Source organism: Trachurus japonicus, chromosome 4 (assembly GCF_045865225.1).
Source record: "Trachurus japonicus isolate A0001 chromosome 4, Traja_1.0".
Lineage (NCBI taxonomy): Eukaryota > Metazoa > Chordata > Actinopteri > Carangiformes > Carangidae > Trachurus > Trachurus japonicus.
Genome location: NC_140910.1, coordinates 18,813,134 through 18,834,093, shown reverse-complemented (window position 1 = coordinate 18,834,093; position 20,960 = coordinate 18,813,134). Strand labels below are relative to the sequence as shown.

Below are 20,960 nucleotides of genomic sequence, written 5' to 3'. Positions count from 1 at the left end.
TCCTCTTCTACTTACTGGTAAAGACAATGACGAGGATGATAGCGACATCAATGAAGAGGAACTGGAAGTCTCCAAGGTTACTGAGTATCTGGGGAACAAAGACAGCAGAAAACACATGTCAGACACTCCTGTTGAGTACAATGGACCACGTCACACAGCTAGTATTGATTACAGAGGCAGCAATACGTACAGAATAGAGGAGAGTGACACTGATATACTGAATAATGCTGTAGAGAGCCATAAACTTGAACACACAGAAGGAGGTGATGAGAGCAGCGCGGCCCTCCCTGTAAAAGGGAGAAAACACTGTGTTAAGTACAGTATACAACATACAACTCCATAATAATTTGAAGTCATTAAAAAACACTTTCAGACTGCACTAAATTGACTTCTTTCAATTACTAGGATTAAGGTAATAAAATGAAAAGAAGGCAAAAAAAAAAAACCCAAAAAAAACCTGATGAGGCTGGGGACACAGGAGATGTTGGGGGTCCTGGACGTGAAAGGAGAGGCTACAGAGGCCTCGAGCTCTGAGAGAGAGATGCCACCATGAGCCCTCTTCAGTGCCTGGGTGAGGAAAGAAAGAAAGATAAGCTTATGTAGAGACTGCCTCCGATTTATATCAATTTCAATCTGTTATGACACCAAAACTCATGGCTGTACGTACCCCACAATCATTTGCTCCATCTCCACACATCCCTACAAAGTAGCTGTGAGCAAACAAAACAAAACAAAACAGTGACTCTTAAGGATATCAGTATTTATTTCTAATAACATTTCATACATTTTTTTTACAATTATGACTTATGGCTTTTACTACTCATGATAATCTAACAGAGTGCAGAGAGGGACATACATACAATGTACAATAATTAATAAATAAACGTAACCATCCCTGGCTAAAATACTCACTCCACGCCTTGCAACGCCTCGATAAGCTGTGTTTTCTGGTCTGGGGCCATCCGGGCAAACACCGTCCCATGTAGCACCAACTACGCAGGGTCATGACAACACAAGCATTAGATATTGTGTACAGTGGTACAACTTCAACCTTTCTACTGCAGTAACAGAACACACCAGAGTGAGGAGATATTCTCATTTGGGAGACATCATACCTTTTGTAGCATGTCGGGAAAATGCTCTTCGATTACTGCAAATGATTTTCCATTCATAGCAAAGTGGAACAGCTCCTGTGTTTTGGGCTCATCTACATGGCACACATCCTCCAGGCTGATGTTGACCTCCTATAACAAAAGTACAGATCAGAGGTCAAATATTCGATATAAATAGTCACTAGTAGTGAGTTGAACAGACATTTCAAACTAATTAAAGGTTGAATATAGAGAATCCTTATTAAAAGCGCTATTTTTTCAAAAATAATACATCCACGGGGCGTTTAGAGCGGTGCAGAATACAAGTGTTGCTTTTCCATAAAAAATTATATTTAGTCTGAATTAACTAATTTAACTAATCGTTGACAGGTTCGACAATGACTTCCCGTTTACCTGGTACCAGCCAGTAGCCGGCATTGGGGGTCACTTCTCCCCCCTTGCCAACCCTCCTCCCGGTCGTGTGCATTTATTTTCAACGTAAAATTAATCAGTGGATCGATGGATTATCATACACATGTTACGATGAGTGTATTTGTGTAGTTATCTCTTGTTTATCTGTCATAAACAAGAGATTGCGGTTTATGGAGCACGTTTGTCAGAGACGTTCGTTTGTGTCACGGACTCGCAGGTTTGGTTTTCAGCCACGATGACATGTGGAAGCGAGCCTCGACCCTCCCTGTAACAAGTTACAAGTCATTTATCTAACATCACAATTAGTCCGAAGCTGTTTATTGAAGGCAAAAATGAAACATAAGGTAAATATCCTGTATAGTTCTTCTCCTCTGTGTGGCTTCCCTAGCAACAGTGTGTTATACTTGGCAACCGACTGCTGGAGTTATTTTTCTGTTGTTGCAATTCCTATCTTGATCGATAGATGGTGGTGTTCTGCTCATTCTCCATATTCAACCTTTAATATATAATTCAATATTTCTCAAAAAGTTCTATTTGTATTGGATTGAATTATGTGAACTTTTCTTTCCCTTTTACACACAGAAAGATGTACCTGAATTCAAGATCCAAATAAGCGGATTTTGTTCGACGGCTACATTGAATTTTACTTTTCATTCAAATGCTGATAGGCTTTCTATATACTCATCTTATCAGTAAACTACTTGTGTGATGCTTTATGACACAATAGCCTGTGTTTGGACTTTGGTATAGATATCATTGACAACACAGCACAGCACCCCTTAAAAAAGAAAACACAAATATAAATCCCTTTGAGTCTATATAACCAGGTACTTACAAACAAGTTCAATTTAGTTTGTCTCTTACTGTCACAATAAAAAAAGTGAGACAGCGTTTACTTCCACTACATAGACATGAGACATTTCATCATTACATGCAGCCACATGGACTTCAGTTTGTCTTTCGGCTCATGGCTGTACATTTGTGTGCCTGCATGCTGTGCATGTCTGATTGTGCAAACCTTTTTCCACTGTTGCATCTGTTCATGTTTTGTTTGTTTTAGCATTATTTCCACGTTTAGTATTAGTTTCGACGCCTCACCTCCAGGCGAGTTGTCTTGCTCGGCTTGTCAGCGTATCTCCAGGTGATCTTGGCAGCCTGTCCATCGTGGGGAGGGAGTGCATCAGCGATGATGACTGTGTCCTTGGGAGGGATCATTCCACAGTCTCGGGCCACTGAAATCGCTGTCAGCATGTTGTCACCTGGACAGTGGGTGGAGAAAACATTAATCACCAAGATTACATATTTCATTGACTTGTTTACCTAACGCACATCCCTGCATTATGCTTGAATGTGCAAACAATCAACTATCAAGTACAAAGCTCAAACCTGTAACACTAGCACTACCCACAAGAGTCTACTGGATTATGCTCTTCCATCTGCCTTTTGTTTGCCTGCTGGTGACTGGTGCTACAATTGTGAATGAAAATACAATCTTGTTGTCCTGGAGCATTTTACAACCACAAGGGGGCGCTATAAATTGGTTTGAGATGTGATGGCACAGACTGTGTTTGCAAAAAAAAAAGCATATTTGCATAGCTACATTTGAATGGATTTTTAAATCTCATTGCTTGTTTTAAATCCGTGAGCAGCCTTGGCCCCGTCTCATGTACATCTCTCCCCTACTCCCATGCTCACTCCCTTAAATCTGCAAATCAGAAGTTGTCTCTGGTCTGAGGGCAAGACTTGAGGCAGAGAGTAAGACATTTGCCACTGAGAATTAGAAATTCTGCCTGAGTGCACTAATCTAAAGGCCTTAGACACATAATAGTGTTTTGAAAAGAGGCTGTTTGTATTTTGCTTTTGTTTTTATCATCTGAAGGTTCATACGTACGTCATTACCTTTTGTCCTTACATTGTGACTTCACCCGTTTCTTTTTTTTTTAATCCATGAAACACTTTGAATACGTACTATATGGGTTAATTTAAATTGTAAAGCACTTTTCAGTTTACAAACAACTAGCAGCCGTATGTGCAAACGATGAGTCACTCATGAATTCTAAATAATGTTCTTTGCCTGCAGCACCTTTCACAAAACAAAGGGTAATGTAAGAGCGAAGGGAATGAAGTAAAGAAGAAAAACACCAACAACAATGGATCCTCTGGAGGACAATGGAGTTAGTTTGTGCCAGTTACACTGAGCAGCCTAGAAATGTTATTAGTTGAGATTACTGGTACAGCTGAGTAAATACCCAAGGGGCTAAATATATCCAGTGCCAAAACACAGGAGATTACCAAGTTTCCTGGGCGCCGTGTGTGATAACAGTTCAAGAGGTTTTAATCGGCTGGTGGGAGAAGTACAAATATTGTGTGTTTAAGTGCTGTTAGTTATAGTGTTTGTGTGTTTTGCATTCCTATTTAGGAAATGTTACGATGCAAAAACTGTCTTTGTTTGGGGCTCTGTGTATACGTATGTGCAGACGTGTGAGCTCTCACCAGTAACCATGACAGTGCGGATGTGGGCTTGGTGGAGGTCCTGGAGCACAGCTGGGGTTTCAGCCTTCAGCTTGTTCTGCATTATGATCAGACCCAGGAACTCCATGTTTGCCTCGATGTGATCCCTAGTTCAAAGGAAGATGAGTACACATTAGTATCTCGGTGTCCAGTCCAAAAAGCTTCAAATACAAAACAAGTAGCTGCCAATCCCCTGTTCTATTGGATTCATTGTCATCTATTCATCTTAAAAACCAGTTTGAGACAGCTTACAGTTTATGACATGGTGCTTAATAATGCTGGAAGTAGCCATTATAAGATGGACAGACATGAGGAACGCAGGTATAAGAGTGTGTAACATCACTGGTGAGGAGCAAACCTCCCTGAAAAGGATATTTAGTTAAAATCAAAAGCAACGGCAGTCAATCCAACCTGTTGACGTTCTGGACTTTGTGCCACGTGAGTTTTGATTCGAGTCGACGGTGAGCCAGAGCAATCACCCTGAAACCCTGCATGGTGTAGCCCTCCAAAACCTCGGCAAAATTTTCTGGCACTACAAAGAGATGGAGAGACAGTGGAGAAATGATTAACATTAAACAAGTGCAAACAGCAGGAAAAGAAGAGAAATAAGGCATCAAACTTCTGTAGTTTTTAAGCTCAGGGTAGGGATCACAGGTTACCAAAAACATACAGATGTAGATACTGCAGTGATGCACCTACAACTCCTACACATTTGGCAGTCTAGTGGGTCCAAATAAAAGGCTAAGCATTTCCCAATGCACCTAGTGCACACCTCACCTGTCTCTTTCTTGCAGAGACTTGCCACCACCTCTGGTGCCCCCTTTGTGTATGCATTCATACGCTTCTCCCCCAGCAGACGAGCAACCACACTCATTCTTTGGAGAGCTGAAGAAAAGGGAAACTGGCGCACAATACCTATCTCATACGCCGACTGCACATGCACACACACACACACACATACAAACAAAAACAAAAACACACAAAATAACAGTCTATCATTTATGTCAAGGCGAAAAAACGTATTGCTGTACTAAATATGGATAATGTAAAATATACTTTAGAATCTAAAGGTATCCTTGATGTTAGTATGGAAGATGAGTGTACGGACAAGTCAATATTTTTGTCAACATTAACAGTTCAAGTCCACTGTTCATGCTTACAGGTCATTAAGGTAAAGACAATTTTGATTACTGCATTTTGAAGAGTTCTTACCGAGAGCTCATAGAGTTCCTAGAATGAGAAAAAAGAGCAAAACATAATGTCAATACAAATAAAGCAAACCTTCAGATTAATAATGTTGCTTTTGTTACAGTGTTGTAGTTTTTTTTTTTTTTTTTTCTGTTGATATACTGCGGATTTAGTTCAACGCAACTTTAATTGGACTAATTACAGAACAGATCAGACCTCTCTCCAGCTGGAATATTAAATAGATATATATTTCACTTAGCCTATGTCTATGGGATGATAAAATGATTTATGGTATCCTGTTATCCTGTTGAACAACTGGGCTGCTATACATACCATGTCCTGGTCTTCAGCCACAGCAGGCTCTGGGGGCAACAGCTGCTTTGGGGGTCGAACGACAGTGGGCATGATACGGTTGTGAAGCGATGTTTCCTCCTCGGTGGCCTCTTCCAGGATCTGGGCAATCAAAGGTTTCGAGAAAACATGAATCACAAAGAACTGTTTATGAAACAACAAACAGAGATAGCAAGAAAAGTATTTAACACAAGGCATGACTTTCATGTTTGACATTTCTCTGTTATTCATAAACAGCCTACACATAAAATGGATTTCATATGGCTGTTGGTCCCAATACACCTTTTTAAGGGTGGTCTGACTTGTGATTTGTGATTGAAATCAACAACTTTAAGCTTATGGATAGACATAGAATAACTCACCCAGCCTGTAGCCTCAAACATTTTGAGGTCCAGTGGGTCTCCAGACAGCTGGCCCTCTATTTTGGTAAGAGAGTGGCAGGTGGCCATGCAAGCCACAAACTGGGACTTGACAAGGTTCTTCTTGTAGGCATTTTCCTCTGACAGGTGGAAACTGAACAGAAAGGAAAGGAGAAGTTTCACTCTGACAAATATTTTTTTATTATGTGAAAAATATATATCAATATTTAGGATATTAGGATATTAGGATTTTAATGACATGTATGAAAACAGACAGAGGTCAATACCGCTTTATTAGTTGAGACAGATACTCTTGGTCAAACATTATTACTTAGTTATTTTATGAATAAAATTAACCACCTTAAGTTGTTAGAGTAAGTTGGTGCGCAACTAAATAAAGTCAAAAAGTTCATCAGTGTCATATTTGCATTTTTCAGTAAATTTAAGTGTCTGACATCAAAGATATAAAGAAATGTGACCATCTGCAGTAAGATTATATAAATACTTTGAATGTGTGTCACCAGGTTGTCAGTAATGTAGCCAAAGATCAGCTTACCTGCCATTCTCAACTCTCTGCACTCCCCATAGGTCTAATCCATCCTCTGTCAGAGTTCCCGTCTGTCAGTACAAAGAAAGTAGAATAAATCTGGATAGATGGGTTCTGCGTTGATCACAACCAAAGGCAGGTAGCATTCATTTGGGTAATTTGGAGTGACTTCATCACAGCAACTCTAACATCAACAATATGAATCAATTACTTGGTAACTTACAGTAAGTCCAACTTCTACTTGTGCTCACCTTATCAAAACAGACCAGATTAATTTGCCCACAGATGTTAATCCTTTGTGGGCTGATGCAGAAAATGCCAATGTGTTTGAGGCGTCGCTGGGCATACACAATGCCAGCTGTCATGGCAGCTGGCAGCGCTGGTGGCACAGTGATGGTGATGATGTCCAGGGACTCAATGATGATGGTCTTAGCTGGCACCTAGGGGAGGAGAAGTTTACATCCTGATCTGCCTCTTTTGTAATAATGACCTTTCAAACTATACATCAGGTCAGGATTTCACACTCACGGTCATATCAGATCAGTCACAACTCAATCTCACTCATTTTCTTGGAAGGGCTGCTAAAATCCTGGTTTCAGACTCAGATATGTGGCGTTTGCAGATATGAGCTTTCTACACAGTATGTTTCTCCTCTGAGTGTTCATGTTAACACCAAATCCAAATAAATGACCCAAACTGGCTGATCCTCTAAGTCTGGCGCTAATCCTACTAAAAGCCTAGAATGCAAACCAATGTCTCAAACAGTTCCTTTTTTTAAGCACATAGAGATCAACTAATGTGTTAAAGTGTTGTGTGTTGCTAAGAAAAGCTTTTTATGTAATGTTGCATAAAGGGAAAATAATATATTTTCCGCTGGTCTCAGTGTGCAACTTCTAAAAAGTGCAGCTGGTTTTGGCATTTTATAAGACTTTCTTCCTAATTGCACAATACCAAATGAAAAAGAGGCATTGTTACACTTTTAGAACAATTTGGATTTAAACAACACCAGCAAAGAAAATTCCCACACAAGCTCACTGTTTAATTATTAGTCACATTTCATGTCATATTTGTTTGTTTTGTTGTTGTTTTTTTTACACCTACATCTTGCATACTTGCATTAGTTCCCTGTCTCCTGTCCTTCTCTCCCTTTTCAGCCACCTAGTGGGCAAAAATCTCTGAACTCAGTTTAAGCTGCCGCCACGGTAGGCTTTTCTTTGGTAAGGAGATTAAACTGTTGAACCGGGCAGCTTCCGGGTCTGTGTGAAACTATGTGAATGGGAATGTAAAAGGGCCACTTGTCCCCTAAAAAAATACCTGCCGTGGTGTACCGATATCTAAACATACAGTACGCTGAAACAGTTATGTTTTTCATACCTTATTCATGATGCTAAGGACGATGGAGTAGACAAAGCCGATTCCGGCCACAGCAACCAGACACAACAGGAAGAGGTAGGCATCACGGTACAGCTTGAAGTCGGTGGGTTTGGGATACAGAATGGAGCGCACCAGCTGGCCTTTGGCTGTGCTGAAACCTGAGCGAAGAAACAAAGTCTTTCAAAACTGCTGCGACAGACGTCTTCTAAAAGTGAATTTAACACATTTAGTGGAACAGGGATTACAGTACATTGGCGGAATGAAAGCGATATTCGTGACCTCTGAAATGCTGCAATGCCGTTGTAATGAGCAGCAGTGGTGCTTGAGAGGTACAGAACGAGTCTCCAGATTGTTTGTCTGCAGCCAACTACTGTATTTCAGTTTCATTGAGTCCAGTTTACATTATGGATAAAAATATATGAGTGGATACACATCAGATACATCACAACACTGAGAATACAGGTGTTTTTACACACACACACACACACACACACACAGACTTACCTGTGCGGACCACCACAGCTTTCACTAGTTCTCCTGTGTAGAAGCGGGTCTGGATGACGTTAGTGCCACAGAAAAGTGTGTGTCTTTTATAGTCCTCTGTGTTGTAGGCATTGTCAACCTCCTCCCCCCTCTCCCCTGGAACTGGGTTTGGGAGATTAGTCTTTGTCACAGGAACACTCTCACCTGATGGAGAGTACATTGATATTAGATCTGGCTTCTGGCCGGTGTAGAAAGAAAGCATTTTGTGGTAAGTTTATCTATAAACTTCTTAAAGGGATAGTTCAACATTTTGGCAAATTGGCCCATTGTCATAATCGCTATAGTCATAGCAGTAGGTTCATTACCTTTAATTGTAGGTGTAAGCTATTTTCAGTACGGCGGAGCGCAGCAGCTGGCTGCTCAGAGCTACGCTATGGAGGCTAAGGGAATTTCTTGGTTTCCCTCATTAAACTCATCAAATTCAACATCCCAAAACTCCACAGCGCTTTTGTAGACAAGTTGTGACCTGCACAACCACCACGCTATGAGATAATGACGGAACGATACGAAACGGAGCCATTTTCGAGGTAAATACAGGGTAAATACGGAGACTGCTTGCTGAAAAACTGTCCCTGAACGCAACGCGCATCAGCGGTTTTGTATGAATTTACCTCGAAAACGGCTCCGTTTCGTATCGTTCCGTCATTATCTCATAGCGTGGTGGTTGTGCAGCTCACAACTTGTCTACAAAAGCGCTGTGGAGTTTTGGGATTTTGTATTTGATGAGTTTAATGAGGGAAACCAAGAAATTCCCTTAGCCTCCATAGCGTAACTCTGAGCAGCCTGCTGCTGCGCTCCGCTGTACTAAAAATAGCTTACACCTACAATTAAAGGTAACGAACCTACTGCTATGACTATAGCAATTATGGCAATGGGCCAATTTGCCAAAATGTTGAACTATCCCTTTAAATATTGTTGTTGTTTTCCAAAATTTTCAGATTTTCTCCTCTCACCTGTGAGCATGCTTTCATTGACGATGCAGGTGCCACTGATCAACACAGCATCACATGGCATAATGGTCCCGTTGCTGGGAATGACCATCACATCACCGGGCACAAGATCAGTAGATAAAATCTCTTCAATATCTGAGGGTGCAATGAGAGAGAGAGAGGAGAGAATAGATGTGTACAATAAATACACAGGTGTAGAAAACAATGTGGCTAATAGAAAAAAAGAAAGAAAATAAGTAGTAAGAATAAAGGTGAAAAGTGTGTAAATAAGCCAACAGTGGCAGATGGTGGAGTTGCAGGGTGAGGGGGGGGTGAGAAAGGAGATATTTTGTGTGTCAGAGCCCCTGAGTCTTGTTCAGCACATACAGTATCTCATTACTCACGCCCCTCTAGGCAGCAGGAAGAAAAGCTGAGGCATCGCAAGTGTGGACCAGTGCAATAAATGGATGCATAAACATAAATAAGAGGCGTACAAACCCTCACAGAATAATTTCTGATTAATCCCAAGTACTGTAAAAAGTTGTTTTTTTTCCCCCTTTGCTCAATGCGTGAAATTTATTGTAATTGGCAACAGCCGATAAGACATGTTTATGTATCACCTATGCAGACACGTTACTGGTTTTAAAGGGAATGGCTAGGGTATTTTTAAATGTATATGCTACTCTCACTATCTCATAGAAACTCCCTCTATCTCAGGGTCTGCAGTGTCCCACCCAAGAAGCCATCTGGAAGAGAGCCAAAGCAGGGTAACTGTGTAATCGAGTCTGGCTCAGCACAGAAGCAGAAAAATGTCTACTGTCAGGTTTGGTTTGGAGAGCACTCTTCAGACAAGGTGGAAGCAGAATAGAGTAATACATGCTGTGGGCTACTAGTCAAATAAATCTACAGAAAAAGAAAGAGAAGAAAAAAAGAGAGACAAGAACAAAAAAATTGACAAACCATTGTTGGCTCGGCATACAGACACACGGACAATACTGTGAGTTGCCACCATATCGTGAAGCATGACGTATTGCTGGAGGAAAAACAAAACACAAAGAAAACAGTGATGAAAAAACTGAATGGTTCTTGATTCTCACGACCACCTGTGAAACGGCAAGTGTGTTTTCATCTGAGTTTATGAGCTACAAAGCCAGGGGCACTAGACCGTGTGCAGATGAGCCTTTATGCTAGTTTGAAAACCCTGGATTAGATATTAATGGGACAGCGAGTGTGTCTGACGTCGCTTGGCCTCGGCCTTGCTCTGATGCTTTAGCATTACAAATTATGCTGATAAGTCGGTGTGAAGTTACAGCAGTTTAAAATGTATGCAATACATTATCTTGTCTTCCACGAAAGAGTGAGTTTTCCTAATAACATCATCAAACAAAATAGAGAAACAACATTAAGATAAAACTAGGCTCTAGGTTACTCAGGACATGTTCATGTCGTAATTAAGAAAAGACGTTCATCAAAATTACTGAACTTAAATTGGTCTCTTAAAGCAGAAGTAAGCGATCCGGTCGTTTCGGCTAATGCTGCGTTCCAGGCAGGCTTTTGAAACCGTAAATTACAGCTTCAAGTCACAACTTACGACTTTGTAGCGTTCCAGGCAACCCACTCGTGTTTTTCCGACCTGTTTTACCTGTGAAACTGCACTATAACGGCCACTCGTAACTTCCAACCCGTGAACTCGTACCAGATCGAACTGGTACGACTTCACAGGTCGGAAAAACACGAGTTACGGGCTGCCTTGAACGCACCATAACAGTCCTCGTCCCGACGTCACCACATTCACGGCATCCCTTGGCTGCACACACAGCTCAGAGCAGAGTGACTGACAGACCCGTGTTTCAGACCAAACACTCTATGTAAGTGATTGCTGTCGGAAGATATAACTATTTAAGACTTATATTAACACAAATATTCCGCTTACTTCTGCTTTAAGAACTTGTGATGCTATGTGGTTTAACATGTGGATAAAATCTGCAAATCAAAAGAATCTAAACTGAATCAAACCATAACACAGCCACTAATTGTGACATGAGGAGTTAATTGCTGAAGCCCTGTGTGTAGCCATATGGGATCGCACATTGATCAAACTACAACTTTCACTTTAACCTGGTCCTGCTACATACTGTATGGTATATGCATTACGATAAATGGCTCTATTTTAGTACAGTCTCACCAATTCGTGGAGCTCACCTTTTTGATGGTGTACAGAGAGGTAGCTATGGATATGACCGACATGAAAACAATGGCCACAGCATAGTAGTAATACTCATCGGCACTCCACAGGATCACACTGAAGAGCTGGAAGATGTAGAAAGGGTTGAGGACCTGCAGGGGGGAGGTGAAGGGAGAAACCAGAGTGTCAAATGAAGCAGCGAGAGTATGACAATAGAACTACAGCAAAGTTTATATGAGAAGTAGTAGTAATAGAAGCTATGGTATAAAAGAGTAATACTGAGGAGGACCAGGTCTAAGAACAGAGTACAGAGGATCAGAGATTATTTACACGGATTAGGCTGATGAGTAGCTGTTTGAATTGTTAACATACATCCTGTTGGCGGTTGAAGTGACTAAATACCAATGCAGAAATAACAACAGTAAACATTTATCCATCTAGCCTGAAGCTTTTCTACAGGGTAAAATGTTGGCTTTACATGCTTGTTTTTGCATAACCAAAAGAAATGATTCAAGTATGTAGACATCCTGTCACACACACTAGGCTAGACACCCTGCAGGCAATCCCTGAACGAGAAGGGCCCTAAATTGAAATATTCAACTTTTGGCGTTTTTAGCAAAAAGTCAAAAATGCTAATATATTAAGTTTACTGATATAGAGGTTAAAAGAAATGAACAGTAATTCTTACTTGAGAAACTGAAATCAGAATGTTTTGGCTCTGTCAATTACAAAATTACTTAATAATATATAATAAAGAGTTACTCGATCAAAATTGTTACAATAATTTGCTCATTATTTCTATTGCTTTACCTGGAAGTGCATAAGAGTGACAACACATTTCTCCAAAGGCAATGTCAGCGCAGAGGGCCCATTATCTGCAGCTACCATAACTCACATATGAGGATCAATCAGTAGCTGAATAATTAAACCAATTGGTATACATTAAGTTACACTTTGTATAATATTTTGCATAAAAACTATTTCTTTGTCACAATATTCATGTGAAAATGAATTAAATGTAGTTGAACACACAATTTGACAAAGTGTTTTTCACGCCAAGAAAAAGTCAAACTCTGGGTTAAAGAAAATGCTTCAAATAAGGCCTTACCTCTTTGATAAGCAGCTTGAAAACAGAAGGCACTTTCACTGCAATTTCATTCACTCCGAAGAACAGTTTCCTGACAAGTTGTGAAAGAGACATTCATTAGGACTGTTGTATCTAACACACATGCACAGAATATTCTGCACAGACACACAACAATGCACCGTTAAAGGTTAAGAGTTTGCGGGTTTTCATTCTTAACAATTTCACAATTGACATCAGTCTCGACAAAACCAAAGGCAATGTCAGCGCAGAGGGCCCATTATCTGCAGCTACCATAACTCACATATGAGGATCATCTGACCTACAGGCCAGAGTGCCCTCCCCCTGTCTGGCTGCCTGGTGGACAGGACAGATGAGTCATTACCTGTACTCCTGCTGGTTCCTGGTCAGGCCTGCACTGTGCTCCGAGTGGAGGGTGGAGCAGTTGACCTGCAGATCCTCCAGGCCACTGCAAGTGGAAAGTGGGAGAAAGCATGAGACCAACTCAGCACTTAATTAGCCTAAAATAGATGCAAATCTAACTGATACTACAGCTGGTATTCGAAGGGCTTGTTTTGCTGATTTTATCTATTGTTATTATAAGTGTTGTGCATTACTGTTTCTGCTGTGACAGTAACTGGAACATGACGTAACAATAGCAAATACAAACTCTGTAGATAATTAAAAGAAATGCTTACCATAAGACTTCAAAATTCTGCACCTCGTCATTCCAATAATACTTTGTGCTATGAAAGGTAAAATAACGAATCTGAGGGAATCAAAAAAGAGGGACAGAAGGAAGAGTCAATGACTTTCACCTGATGCCTGTCACTCAGTCGCATTATAATGTTGTCCACACAAGTCAAATCAAATTTTAAAAGGAAAACTGATAGGAAAAGCAGACTGACAAAGTGCACCATATCAACTTCCCATGTAGTCAATTTGAATATTTCAGGAGGAAATTATAGTATAGCAGAACAACTTAGTTTATTGTTTGGGTCAGAAGTTATGTAAACTATGTGGTCACAAGAACCGCAAAGCTAATGAGTGCATGTGTGTCCTGTCTCTACAGAAAGACAAAAGGCCAAGACAGCAATATGTTTTATGTGACATAAATTCAAAAATTGTGATATGATTACTTTAGAAAATAATTACTCATTAAAATACTGTAGATACAGTATATTGCAGAGACTGGGGGGCTACCTGTGTGGGCTGGTACTCGGCAAATCTTCTGATGAGCTCCTGAGCGGGGCTGCCTTCGGAGGGATGAGGGGTGTGTCCGTTGGCCAGAGGGGGGGAGTCGGGGGAGGAGAAGGGGCAGGAAGGAGAAGAGGGGGGGGAGGTGGTCTGGGTATCCAGGCTGTGGAAGGGGTTTCTCCCTGGGGCCAGCATCACTCGCACCCTGGCCAGGAACCAGCGCCGGAACTCATCCTGGTCAAACAAGCAGCACGAATAAAATTAGACTTACTGAACTTTTGAGCGTCATTCTTAAGGCTCATAATCCTCCTTCATTACTAACTTAAAAGAATAGTTCACCCAAAATTCAAATTGCACTCATTATCTACTCACCCTCATGTCGACTAAGGGATGGGAGAAGTTTCAGAGTCCTCCGTGGCTTCTCTGAGTTACAGGGGGTCTCGGCGTAGCAGTGCATGTCAATATAACAGTTGCAAATGGATACCAACTGTCTTCATAACAAAAAGACACACCAAAAAACATCCAAATACCTCCATGCTGCTCGTATGTAATGTCCGTCTTGTATTGAAGCCCCGAAATGCGGAATTGTTCCGAAAAAATTAAATAAGTCTATATTTCAAGCTTGTTTGCAGCGGAAGCTCCTCTTCCTGGTCCGTCCAAATCTCGCAAATATAGACTTATTTAATTTTTTTCGGAACAATTTCGCATTTCGGGGCTTCAATACAAGACGGACATTACATACGAGCAGCATGGAGGTATTTGGATGTTTTTTGGTGTGTCTTTTTGTTACGAAGACAGTTGGTATCCATTTGCAACCGTTATATGGACATGCACTGCTATGCCGAGACCCCCTGTAACTCAGAGAAGCCACGGATGACTCTGAAACTTCTCCCAGCCCTTAGTCGACATGAGGGTGAGTAGATAATGAGTGAAATTTCAATTTTGAGTGAACTATTCCTTTAACTATCTTAACACTTCACAGCATCTATATATTATGTTATGTTATTGGTTTTATCAGTGATCTGAAGTATAAGATGTTTTAATATTTCTATTGTGAAATACTGCTCATAATGGGTCATTTTTGGCTGGTGAGTTAGTTACTCCTGGTTCATTACCCCCCTCCTCGGATCTACACCACCATATTAGTCTCTATGGACTCAAAATGATGGAAATCCACAGTAGCAACGAAGAACTTTAATCCCTGTGAACCAATGCCGGTTGTAAACTACATTTACCGATTTCTGAACTCTCATAAGGTCGTACACTTAAATCAGATATTGATTTTGACAGAGGGAAAGAGAAATCTTCAAACTGTTTTTGGCTACAAAGCTACGCCCCCCGGTGGTGTTTTTTTTTTTTTTTGACTGGCTCCTTATACTTGGTCGATACTTGTGCCCAGACAAAATGTATTTAAAAATCTGAATCCCTGGCTCACTCCTGTTCCCCTGTATCTGGACGCAGCCTGATGTTGTTTCGAGTCTATGCAGGATTGTATGGTCGTCTCTCTATCAGTCCACAGCGTAAACATTGGTCACACAGTGCCCATCACCCTGTGTGCTACTTACTGCTCTTCCAGATTTGCCCTAAAGTTGGTGCCGGTAGCCTGTCTGTCTGTCTGTCTGAGTGTATTCACTGTGTTGCAACATATTGCGATACAATACACTGGTTGTGTTCACTCACCACTCTAAAAGCACATGAGGCTGAGATCTGTATCTCTTGCATATAGATACAGTATACGCCAGATTGTGCCTCACATCATTTGGACTAGACGCCCTATTTAGGATCCTATTGAAATCGTACTGTTTTGCACATATGTCCGGACGGCCCAAATTTGACGTATTTTAGGGGCGCTGGCTGCTGCACATGGTCGAGCCAAAATGGCAAAACAGCGCCCTCTTGAATTTTTTCAAAATCCCTCTGTATTGGGGTTACTTTGTCGTAGGCAGACAAAAATCGGTCGACATATGTATCACACAAAGATGTACAAAAAGGTCTCCTGACATCATTACATGTCAAACCAACAGGAACTCATCGTAGGGATTTCACCCAACTGACTTCAGATTTGGTAGATTTCATCTTTACACCATGGAAACCAAAACTTTAAAAGATTGTCTGTAGGTTAAGGGGTGGGGCTGCGAGGGTGCGGCGCATTTTTATGATGTTTTTTGGACTCATAACATTTTTTTGAACAGCCCTTCACACCCACATAATTAAAACAGCATCAAACTATTCTGGAGATGATACTGGCTACACCCCTCAACGCCCTGGTATGTAGAATATGTGGCGTTTTCCCCAGAAGACGCAGACACTACATTTTTTGTCGATCATATCACCACCACAGCTCGACTTGCCACCTACCGTGGAGCGCATCAACACCACTTCAGCATCACGGGCTGTGGTACGGGTGCAGGTGGATTTAACACACCACTCTGGCATCCAGTAGAGCACCAGGAGGAGGAAGCCCCCTGTACACAGCACCCCGAGGGCCACAAGGGCCAGCCGCCAACGACATAGACGGTAGCCTTGCAGCTCCTAAAAGGTACAGGAAAAAGACACGATGCAGTCGTCACACATGTCAGAAAGTATGACATCTCATCTTGGCACTTATGCAAAATTAAATTAAAGAAGCGTACCATCTCCTCTTCTTCCCCCTTGTTGAGGACCTTGAGGTCTTCCTTCTCCATGCTGCAGAACAGTTTGCTAAGCCCCTTCCTTAGTCACTGTAAACACACAACAGTCAAAATGTCAGGATAACAGCATGGAAAACATTTCAGCTCCAAAAACAACCAAACAAAACAACTGTGACTGGACACCAAAAGGTCAAACACCCCCAAGTAGGGTCTCAAGACACTTTCTAAGGATATTACGCAAAAGAGTTGTGTGTGGAAAATCCAGTTTGTCCCCAAGACATTCCGTCACACTTTTTTCTGATTTCTCCATTACATAATGATGTGAAACAGGTTGACAAAGGGAAAAATCCAAAACATTCAGTGTTATTTCCTGCATTTCTGCCGTTGCAAAAAATCATGCAATAACTCCACACCGTTTGAGCTGGGGCTTATAGACTGGATGGAGTTGTGAACCATTACTCTGCAACCAGTTGCTATTTAATATGTTATCATAATCTACTGGTACATTGGTGGTGCAGTTTGTAATTTGGGTGACAGTGTGACCTTTTAGTCTGATTATCCTGCCTTGATCCCATACAAACACAGCAATAGCCACTCGGCAATGAAGTTGTACACTGCTGCGTTTATCTAAACAAACAAAGCATTTTCTCCGAAGTAGGAGCAGAGTGTCCAGGGACAGATGGACACTGGAACCATATGGGGGAACGGGTGTGATAGTGGCTGTTTCGACTTCTGAACATCATGGACAGATCTGATAAGATACAGTCAGTGCCAATGTGATTGTGTGTATTTTCAGCAGAACAAATTTGCCTTACTACTACTCTGCCAATTCATTACAACCAACTAGAAAAAGTATATTTCTGAGTTTTTGTGGTTGGTCCCTAGGGTTGGGCGGTATGACGGTATTATACCGTGTGACGGTATAAAATGTCTACCGGTAGAGATTTTGCAATACCGTTTATACCGGAGAAAGAGCAGATATCTGCGGCATCTCTCTGAAGTCACTGTAGTTACACCGCCTCGACACACGGGGGAGCCGGCACTGCAGCAGACTGCTTGAGGTGGTTGCATGAGCACGACGAAGAAGAAACAGCTTTACCGGTTACCGGAGTGATAACAACCATGGCTGAGGCGGAGAGTGAAAGCAGGAGTGGGAGCATAATCCATGACAATACATCCATGAGTGGGAGTCACGAGGAAACGGAAGCAGCCCGACCGCCCAACAAGACGAAAAAGTGAAAAGTGAAAGTAATTCACTCCAGCCGTAATTTTTTTCGATCGATCAGCTGTGTTTACCGTTTCATGTGTCATAGTTCTGATGGTTAGACAGATGAATTAGACCTCTAACACATCCTAAAGTTTGACTTGTCAGAGTTTTTCAGAAGAGGAGTAAGTCAAGTTATAAGCGATGCTAATTTCTGTTAGCCCGTCTATGGTGTTTTACATTATACGTTAGCATTAAGCTAGCGGGCTTTTTATGCTTAGTTGTGACACTGGCTGTGTGTGTTTTAAACATTGTTTCAAACTATGTGGGTTAACATCTTTGATGCTTAAATATATATTGCCGCTTAACATATTGCTTTACTCCTCCATGTGCCATTTTTACTGTAGGACAGGCTGTTTGTTTATTATGGTCACTTCCGTCCCTCCCACCCACCGTTTTTCCGTCAGTTGTTGAAATTTGAGCCCTTTGTGTACTACCATAGACTGTAAAGGTTACTTAGGAACTCTAAAGTCACTTCTTTGATTTTCCCGGTTTGACCTGTTTGAACAGCCATAGACAGCACAGACCGTAGGCATTTTTGTAAAATGCTAATTTGTGATTCTGTGATTTCTTTTTTATATATATATATAGCAATAATTGCACTAACTGGAGCCAGACTGCTCTGGCATTTTTCCTGTCTTTTTTTTATTTTTTATATAGAAATCAAAGTTAAAAAATAAAAGAGGAAAATGATCAAATGCGACAGTATGGTTATTTTAAGCCATTAATTGAATTTACAGGGGGGAAAAAACATACCGTGATATATACCGTTACCGTGATATGAAATTACTCATACCGTGATATAAGATTTTGCTCATACCGTCCAACCCTATTGGTCCCTACCCAGCATACAGTGTTTCACAATATAACGTATACTTCAACAAAGATACAAACCTCATCTGCGTCTGCTCAATAGGAGATAAATCACTGAAATTGGACTTGGATTTAGAGATACTTTATTAATCCCAAGGGAAATCTAAGATTTCAGTAGCAGCAAGGACATACAATTTGAATGTAGAGGACACAAGTTAAAGAAAATATACACTATATACAGTGGATACGCAAAGTATTCAGAACCCCTCAATTATTCACCATTAGTTATGTTGCAGCTTTATGTTAAAATCAATAAAATTCATATCTACACTCACCACCGCAAAATGACAGCACAAACCCAGAATTTTACAATGTTTTGCAAATTAATTAAAAAAAAAACAAACAACTAAACTATCACGTGAGCGTAAGTATTCAGATCATTTGCTGTGACACTCAATGTAGGTCATTCAGGTGCCATCAATGTCTTTTGTTCATTCTTGAGATGGTTCTACACCTTAATCTGAGTCCAGCTGTGTTGAATTAAATAGTTTGGACGTGATTTAGAAAGGTCTTACAGCTCACAATGAATATCGGAGCAAAAATAGATCCATGAGGTCGAAGGAACTGCTCCAAAGAGCTCAGACACAGAATGGTAGCAAGGCCCAGATCTGGGCAAGGCGACAAAAAAAACCTGCCGCACTCATTGTTTCTAAGAGCACAGTGGCATCCATCATTCTTAACTGGAGGAAGTTTGGGTCAACCAGGACTCTGCCATATTGCCGGACGGCCAGTTGTAGGTAGAGTGGCCCGATGAAACCTGCAGCACTTCTGCATGTGACTGAGCTCAGAGTTATACTGGAAGTCAGCCGTGTACGGGGTGAACAGGACAGGGGAGAGCACAGTCCCCTGTGGTGCTCCAGTAATGCTGATCACGGTGTCAGATGTGCAGCCCTCGAGTCTCACGTACTGTGAAACGCTACCATACATTAGTTTTGAGCAGCAAACGTAAAGGCAGCAATTTTGCAATGTAATGCAAATCTCACTACACCTGAGCTGACTTAAGATTTTCAACTGAATGTCAATAACAAGCTGATTTTCAATACACAGAAAATATTCAAGGAATTTGAGACGTGTACATGAGCCGCAAAATGATTGATAGCACATGGACTTAGATGATGTTACTCTTAACTCTGGTGAAATCTGTTGAACCCTCTGTGAACTCTGTGGGAACAGAGCATTAACAAAAGGAAGACATAACTGTCTGTGGGTCCAAAGTACAGGAAAGTTATCAGAGTTCAGTAGTTAATTGGAGCACTTGGATACTCGCCAACTGTAAGTGTGCAGCTCCTTTCAGACAACTGCTTGACCTCGAAACACCTGAGATTATCTCCTTAGAGCGCCGACACACCCACACACAGACAAACTGAGTCATCAGATGTGTGTTACCAAATTTCAAGCTCTTCCCTTTTTCCTCATCTCAGTTGTCCCTGGGGAAAAGCCAGCTGCCAAGGAAGAGACACTGTCACTTTGTGTGAGTGTGTATCTCATGCTGTAATGAGATTGACAGAGGGGTATCTGGGTCAAAGCGAACAGGCCCTTAGAAAGGACAGTTCAGCTGCAGACAATCTGTCTATGAGGCTAAAAGCAATACCAAACTCCTGCAAGTTAGTTTTCCACTTTGTGGCTTATGCACTGCACCAAGCCCAAGAAAAAAAACAAGGAGGCTGACTGTTTGTGAGGACTCCTACTATGAGAAAGCGCCATTTAAAAAAAAAAGAGGCTAATTCGGATACTGGCTTCAAAGACAGAAGCTTGTGATCAATTGGTCAGTCAGCTACGCCCAGGAGGATTTCACTGGGGTTTCAGTAGAAACTGGTGACATCTCATCATGCCCTGCTAAGATGCCAACACACAAAACTGAACACAAAATCAGGCACCATCTCTGTCTGTGCAGTAGCTGTCTTTGGTGAAATCAAATGATAGGACATGCCTATCACAGAGCAGTACATGTACAAACACACACACTTTAAAAAAAAAAGCTATATTAAAGTGGCACAAACAGTGAGAGTAAGAGAACAGATATCACAGAGAATCGCTCGCATGCTGTGACAGGACACTGTGCCCATTCGGCCACCCTGCTTCTGCCCCCACCACCCTAAAAACACCCACTGATCCTGTATCACTCCCCCACACACTGATCTTATCTGCCAGCTGCACCCGGCTGGACTTTTTCTCTGGCATACAGCGGGATATTTTGCTTAGGACCAAGCCCTTCCTATATTTTACAATAGCAGCCCCCTGACCGGCGCTAAGCAGTGGGTGCAGTGAAACAAGAACATTCCCTCCCCAATCTCTCCAATGACTGGAAATGCCGATACCAGGGTATCATGGATACACTCTTTCACAGAATAGCTGTCAGTAATGGTGACTCAGATAACACACCAATGAAAAAAACAGCACCC

At 41.4% G+C, this 20,960-nt stretch overlaps 1 protein-coding gene across 2 annotated transcripts in view; it reads right to left on the bottom strand.

The window, feature by feature from the left end:
* Nucleotides 1-20,960, bottom strand: part of atp13a3 (ATPase 13A3) — a 37,644-nt gene that overhangs the window by 5,241 nt on the left and 11,443 nt on the right. For both annotated transcript variants that reach the window (XM_085774536.1, XM_085774537.1), the window contains exons 3-28: nt 16,425-16,511; nt 16,150-16,323; nt 13,798-14,025; nt 13,293-13,363; nt 12,980-13,063; nt 12,619-12,688; nt 11,528-11,662; nt 10,286-10,358; nt 9,350-9,481; nt 8,358-8,540; nt 7,854-8,011; nt 6,731-6,919; nt 6,489-6,550; nt 5,936-6,086; nt 5,556-5,675; nt 5,247-5,264; nt 4,812-4,965; nt 4,446-4,566; nt 4,017-4,141; nt 2,622-2,782; nt 1,116-1,244; nt 913-992; nt 668-710; nt 458-567; nt 191-287; nt 16-88 (exon numbers count right to left, since the gene is read on the bottom strand). In XM_085774536.1, coding sequence (XP_085630662.1) covers nt 16-88; nt 191-287; nt 458-567; nt 668-710; nt 913-992; nt 1,116-1,244; nt 2,622-2,782; nt 4,017-4,141; nt 4,446-4,566; nt 4,812-4,965; nt 5,247-5,264; nt 5,556-5,675; nt 5,936-6,086; nt 6,489-6,550; nt 6,731-6,919; nt 7,854-8,011; nt 8,358-8,540; nt 9,350-9,481; nt 10,286-10,358; nt 11,528-11,662; nt 12,619-12,688; nt 12,980-13,063; nt 13,293-13,363; nt 13,798-14,025; nt 16,150-16,323; nt 16,425-16,475 — 2,992 coding nt within the window. In that variant the 5' untranslated portion in view covers nt 16,476-16,511. The remainder of the gene's footprint in view (nt 1-15; nt 89-190; nt 288-457; nt 568-667; nt 711-912; nt 993-1,115; nt 1,245-2,621; nt 2,783-4,016; nt 4,142-4,445; nt 4,567-4,811; nt 4,966-5,246; nt 5,265-5,555; nt 5,676-5,935; nt 6,087-6,488; nt 6,551-6,730; nt 6,920-7,853; nt 8,012-8,357; nt 8,541-9,349; nt 9,482-10,285; nt 10,359-11,527; nt 11,663-12,618; nt 12,689-12,979; nt 13,064-13,292; nt 13,364-13,797; nt 14,026-16,149; nt 16,324-16,424; nt 16,512-20,960) is intronic.